Below are 6,804 nucleotides of genomic sequence, written 5' to 3' on the forward strand. Positions count from 1 at the left end.
CTGGATTGGTCTCAGAGCTGTAGGAGGGAAATGGAAATGGCTCGATGGAAGTGATCTGACCAATCAGTGAGAGACACATTATTTCTTAAACTTTGTGTAAAACAAATCTACCAGCCTTGATTTAACTGATGTTTTTTCCTTAGAGCCTGGATACAGCAGCAGAAAGCCACTGATGGTCAATGTGTAACTTCTCTCCAGAACCGAGAATGGACATCAGTGAGCTGTACTGAAAAAAACGCCTGGATCTGTGAGAAGAAGGCTTTATCTGTTTAAACATGAAATGTTCAGGTTTTTGACAGGCTGTTTGGAAAACCTTATTGAAGACTTATGCATTTTTCTGGTTTAGTTTTTTTGATAAGCTATTTTTAAAAGGCTTTACATGTTTCAAATGTTTTTTTCTGATGATTTGTCTGAAGATGTAAATTTAAAGTTTATCAACAGATTCAAAAGTCAGACAAAATGACTTTTACGGTTCCTGAAGTTTTTACTGATGGTTTTTGAAGGAACTTTAAGTGGTTTCAGCATGATTTTAGGATTCCCACTGCCTGTGAATCTTTCTTCAATAGTTAAGATAATTTGTGTATATAACCATTACAGAAGTTATTTTGTTACACAGGATAACACAATTATTATTTTTAAAGATGAGAATTTAAAAAAATGTCTGCCTTTTTCTTTCTGCCATTTTTTCCTATCATTTAGCTTATCAAACATTTGTGGAGCCTGATTTTAATTAAGAATTCCACAAAGATGACAATAAATCTCTTCATTTTAAAGCAAACAGTTTGGAAGTGAATCTTTCAGTTATCATGTTCCCTTGAATTGATGCAGTTTTCTGTAGGACGTACTATTGCCTTTTTATACTGCTGCAGCTTTAAAATGTTACAGATGGAAAACAGAAAAAGCACACAAGCCTGAGAAGAAGCTCACTATACTAAACTGTGGTATTATGGTCTGTCTAGACCACAACATAAATTTCATGCATCATTGTCAAACCTCAACCAGCCATAACACTCGGTTGTACAATTTTACAGTGATTTATTTACAAGATTTTAGTTTACATTGGATTTTAGCACTAAAAATGAGCTATGTGTAACTTTTGGGTGAACTTTATGAATAAAAAAATAAACAAAAGTAATCTAAAGTACCAACCAAACTGAAATATTCAAAAGAGTGGCTGGTTAGGATGAGCGGAGGAAAAGGACGAATGATGTGTTGCAGTGTCTTCTTATATGTCTCCTCTGCTTAGATAAGCGGCCCGTACTTTGTGTCCTGAGTCCACCAATCATGATTTACATATTCAAAGCAATGCAACGCCTAACACGCCTAACAATTAAACATGGCCCTAAATGTTTATGAGTCACTAAAAACTAGACACTACCCTTACTCTTTTTGTAATTTACCTAAAAGTTAAAAACTGTCATCAACTGAGTAAGAAACACTGATGGATTGATCAATGCAACATAAACGTCAAAGCTCTGTAACTTCCAACTGCCACCATTTTAACTGTAATACCTTTTATAAATGCGTTAATATTTCAGTGTTTATTTTTTAATGCTATATTAGATTTGTAGGTGAATAATTCACAATGCACCAGTCATTATTTATCATATAATACATTACAGACATTGTCATCAAGAAACAACATTTTAATGGATGTGACCAGTTGCTGCTTTTGCCTTATTTCAATAGCACTAAAATATGACCCAAAAATAAAATGCTTGATTTTGTGTTTTTGCAGTTCACTTACTGAATTATTCTTTGCGAGGAACAAGGAAACCAATGACCTAGATAAGCTGGCCAAAGTCTTGTTGGTTTAGGAGTTGATCTGAATAAAAAAGCAGAAGTATGCAAATCAAGAACAATAAAAAGAAACACCAACAGAGGAAGCAACTTCCTATTACCTCTCACTTTGAGTTCTGATTCAGTCTACGAGTCGGATCAAGATCAACATTAAGGCTGTAGATATGGCAGAGGAGGAGGTGAGCTATGCTTCAGTGGCCATCAAAAGTAAGAAGCAGCCCCAATCAGAAGGTAAGTTCATCTGATTTTGCTTAAATTCAGTATATTATCCAACAGTTTAATTCAGTCTTTCCGTATGCCAGGGCTGTTCAGACCTTTTGTCACATGAGTCAAATGGGCTCACAAGTCATAGAGATTATTATTGAAAATGTAAAATCCCCCCAAATTATATTGATAACTTAGCTTACTCATCCATCTCCAAAGGTATATATGTTAGTTTATTTACAGCTAAAATGAAGCGGTTAGATATGTTCATCAGGAAGACTAGCTCAGCCTGAGCATGACCTCGTTACCCAGATGAAGTGAGAGACAGAAGAACTTTGGCTAAAATAAATCCGAGCATCACGGCTCCCAACAAACTCGGATCTACGCACACATAGTCACATATTGTACTTTTTTTAAATGCCAATGTTCAGTTGCACATTTATTTTTATCTGAATATGATATATTTATAGTTTTGTGTAACTATGTAAAACTGTATAGTTTTCTTCTATGGTTTTAATTTTTGCTGACTGTATATTCTGTTATTCCTATTTTTTTCTGTTTATTATGACCTGCTTCTGCTAGTACTCCTGAATTTTCCCATTGTGGCAAAATAAAAGGTAGTTCTAATGTATCTATTTCATTGCGTTATATCAGTAAGCAATAAATTAAGAGTACAATATTTTTTATCAAACAAAACAGCTTTTTTTATTTCTTTCAAAATGTTGATCTTGGTAAAGAAATGGCTCAGACATCCCCTCATCCACAACCAGAAAATTATTAATATATTCAAATTTCACTTCAATTTTAATTTCTTGAACAGTTATCCAAAATGTTTTTGATCTTGAAATAAACTGATTAGTATATTATACATAATATTGATTAGTAAGTGTTTTAGTTGTTCTGTTCATTTTTAATGTGTTGCTTTCTAGTACAGTTCATGGCCCAGTTCTGCATTTCATTTGTATTTAGGGAACTATGATCTACATTTCCTAAGTTGTGTTGCAGTATACATTTTGACAGCTTAATTTATTAAAACACAAAATGGCATCTTTGTTATCAAAAGTAAAGAGAATAAAATAATGTCTGTATGTTACATATGTTTGACTAAATACTCGCTGATCTTTCAGGTAAAAATGAGAATGAGACTGTGTATGACGAAGTTAAGGTGAATAAAGAGAGTAAGTATGAAATAGTAAAGATTTTTAAGTTTATCCATAACAAACCTTAGAAAGTTCTAGTAAAGCAAATTAAAATTTCAACCTTTTCAGCTAAAGTTGTGGATGATGCTGAAGTGGAGAAGCAGAATGAAAGTGTTCAGCAAACTGCTGACACAAACGGTGAGAATATAAAAAAATAGATATATAATATTAAAGTTGTCATTATTTGCCTCAATTCTAAGGATAAGTCAATATCAAGTAGAAACATGTAAAATGCTGGTTATCTAATATTTGAAGTCTTTTTTGATGTTTCAAAAGAGAGGACAAATTGTTCTCCTTTTACGCTGACTTTGAGAGATTTCTTTGAAATAATTAAAAAAAAAATCTTAATGACAATAATTTTAAGCTATAATATTCCAGGATATTAATGCTTTTTTGAACTGAAAATTTAAAAGCAATCATGATCCAACACTATGGCATTTGGGTTGTTGCTTCAAACCTACATTCTGTTCATGTCAGTCATTTTCTTTGACAAGACACTTCATCTGCTTTGCCTGCAGATTTTATGGCAGCCTTTCTCCTGTCATTTAGCTCCAGGGCAGCTGTGGCATAATGGTGAATGTAAAGCTCCATGTGCTTTGGAGTTCTCTTGACTGGATTAAGTGTCATTGCAGGCTATTTATTAGTATTAGAGAGTGCTTTTGTTTTTTTTGTTTGTTTTTTTTTTTTGTAATATAGTAAAAATACTTTATCTCCAGCTACAGACAGACAGAAAGGATAGTAGAGGCTTCTTTCTGTTTATATTTTAAAGTTCATCTTTGTTGTTTTAATCTCTGTAGGACTTCTGCCAGACAAGGCAGCAGAAAGATGTCGCCGCTATCAGCAGCTGTGTTTCTGCTTTGGGACTCTGTGTGTCATTTTGGTACTGAGTGTCATTGGAGTCTGTGTTTATTGTAAGTATACAGAACTAAAAAGCCATGAATGTAACTTCTGTACATTTGATATGGTCTCTCTTATAACTTTGTTAGTGTATAAAAGAGATCAATCTTGAACAACATATTGTAATGGTGCTGGATTGTTTATTTCAGCTAGTTGGATTATTGGTTCAGATTAGCTAATAACTCAAAGAAGAGGGTCTTACCTCTAAAGATTTTCACCTTTATATGATGATAGATACATCATTTTTATCTTTTTTAAAAGGTTGTTTATCTTGAAACTTAGTAGAAAGCAAAATTCAAATCTAACATAATTTTTTATGAAGCATTTTTTCATTTTTTAGTTACAACAGCTTGTGAGAGCACTGCAAGTGAGTTGAACCAGCTGATATCAACCCAAAAGGAGGAAATCCGAAACCTGACTGACCTCAACAGCAAACTCAGTTCAGACAATGACAACCTGACTTTGGTTTCTATGGCTTTAAAAAACAACATCACCATGCTGACTGCAGAGAACCACAACCTGACGTCGCTTAATGAGAAGCTGAAGGATCAAAGGAAAAACCTCACAGAAATAATAGAAACCTGGAATGGGCTCAATGTCAGTCGAGCTCAGTGGAGCATTGATCAATACTGTCCTAAAAATAATAGTGGTATGTTCATATTTTAGACAAACAGTTTATGTTAAACTACAATATTATTTTCAAAACTAACTAATAACATTATGGTGTCACGTTTATTTTTTTTGAACACTTTTATTTCAGGGAGAAATTGCACTTCTTGCCAGAAAGGCTGGAATGATCACATGTCCAGCTGTTATGCATATAACTATCAACCCCCTAATCAGAGAACCTGGGAAGAAGCACGAGAAGACTGCAGAAGAAAAAATTCAGATCTGACTGTTGTGTCTAATCAGACTGAAAAGGTAATTGAAGAACTGTGGAACAGTTTTAATTAATTGAAATGTCCACTGACTAAAACAAGTTTATTTTGCAATATTTCTAAGTGCTCAATTAATTTTCACTGAATGTAAAGACAGAGAATCGTGAAAAGTTTAAACTGGTCTGATTTTCCATTATTCTCAGGATTATGTCAGTTCAATCAGTAATGGTTCAAGTGGCATTAATGGATACTGGATTGGTCTCAGAGCTGTAGGAGGGAAATGGAAATGGATCGATGGAAGTAATCTGACTGATCAGTGAGACATTATGTTTTAAACATAGTAGAAAACAAATCAATCGGCCATGATGTAACTGATGTTTTTTTTTTTTCTTTCTTAGAACCTGGACACAGCAGCAGCCTGCCATAGATGGTTACTGTATAACTTCTCTTAATGGCCGAGGTTGGAATGTGGCAGTATGTAGTGACAAGAACACATGGATCTGTGAGAAGAAGGCTTTATCTGTTTGAACATGAAGGATTCTGATGTTTGGAGGTTGTTTAAGAAACCTTGTAGAAATATGTATAGAATTGTTTTGTCACATTTCTTACCCAAGATATAGTTTATTTGTACTTATAATATCGAAATAAAAATAAACTGAAATTGATTAAAACCCAAAAACTACTGATGTGGCTCACACCAGCAGTTCATACAAAAAGTGTAAAAGTTTTGAATGTTTTTCAGTTGATTTGTCTGAGGTTCAATATTTACAGTTTATTAATTACTACTGCAATCATTTGGTTGAATGTTTGTTGAAGTTTTCAATAATATTTTTAAAGTAATTTCATATTACTTATAAACACAATCTTAGGATGCCCCCCTGTGTATATTTCTGTAATGGTTAAGATCATAAATATTTAGATGCAGTTAATTATTTAAATATATCTGAAGGAATAAAAATGGGTGTCATTTTTCATGTCACATTGTTCATCAGGACTGAATTTGTTTCTGAACTGCACAAAGATGATCATAATTCTGTTCATATTAAAGGAAATTATCTTGGTCTGGAAGTCAGTCTTTGTCTTGTAATCATGTTCTCCTGAATTCCTGCAAGTTTCTACTGTTGTTTATATTAATGTATTTTTGTATAAATTTATCTTTAAATAGTTATAGCTGGAAAACAGAAATGCAGCAGCCTAAGAAGAAGCTCCTGACACATCGTGGTGTTGTGGGCTGTGTAGCAATGGGCAGATCACAACAAGAAGAACCGTCTGTGTCAGACTTTAAACAGACACAACACATAGACTATTTTACAAGGATTTATTTACAAGATAGATAGACTGATAAAGGAGTGGCAGTTTCCATGTCAGACAGACTTATCAAGTTTATTTGCATAGCAGATTTCAACAGCAAGGCAGTTCAAAGTGAGTTACTTCATAAAAACATAAAAAAACAAAGTTATAAAACACAGTCAACAATTGAAACATATTTAGCCAAGTGACGCCATCACATATTCGAATGCAGATTAATATTTCATTTATAATGTTTCAAAAGCAACTATAAACAGTTGGAGTTTTAGTCTAGATTATTTCAAATGTTTTACAGTTTTCTGGAAGTTTGTTCCAGATTTGTGGTGCATAGAAGCTGAATGCTGCTTCTCCGCGTTTGGTTCTGGTTCTGGGGATGCAGAGCAGACCAGAACCAGACAACCTGAGAGGTCTGGAAGGTTGATACAACAGAAGGTATTTAATGTATTGTGGGGCTAAGCTCTTTAGTGATTTATAAACTAAAATCAGTATTTTAAAGTCTATTCTCTGAGCTACAGGGA

General features: G+C 33.6%; 1 protein-coding gene and 1 long non-coding RNA gene across 2 annotated transcripts; both read left to right on the top strand.

Annotated features, from left to right (window-relative positions):
- Positions 1–778, top strand: LOC106943793 (uncharacterized). Its single transcript, XR_001424013.1, has 2 exons — positions 1–66; positions 144–778. It is a non-coding gene; the product is annotated as an uncharacterized LOC106943793 (long non-coding RNA).
- A 1,116-nt stretch (positions 779–1,894) lies between these two features.
- LOC106943792 (C-type lectin domain family 4 member G-like) lies at positions 1,895–6,046 on the top strand. The gene is made up of 8 exons (XM_015027087.1): positions 1,895–2,031; positions 3,132–3,182; positions 3,273–3,341; positions 4,001–4,114; positions 4,441–4,749; positions 4,861–5,021; positions 5,182–5,294; positions 5,377–6,046. Exons 1-8 carry the CDS (start codon positions 1,965–1,967, stop codon positions 5,504–5,506), a joined length of 1,014 nt encoding a protein of 337 aa, XP_014882573.1. The 5' UTR covers positions 1,895–1,964; the 3' UTR covers positions 5,507–6,046.
- The last annotated feature ends 758 nt before the right edge of the window (positions 6,047–6,804 follow it).

This window comes from Poecilia latipinna, unplaced genomic scaffold, assembly GCF_001443285.1.
Source record: "Poecilia latipinna isolate Pla-1442-1.1 unplaced genomic scaffold, P_latipinna-1.0 Scaffold5968, whole genome shotgun sequence".
In the NCBI taxonomy this organism is placed as follows: Eukaryota; Metazoa; Chordata; class Actinopteri; order Cyprinodontiformes; family Poeciliidae; genus Poecilia; species Poecilia latipinna.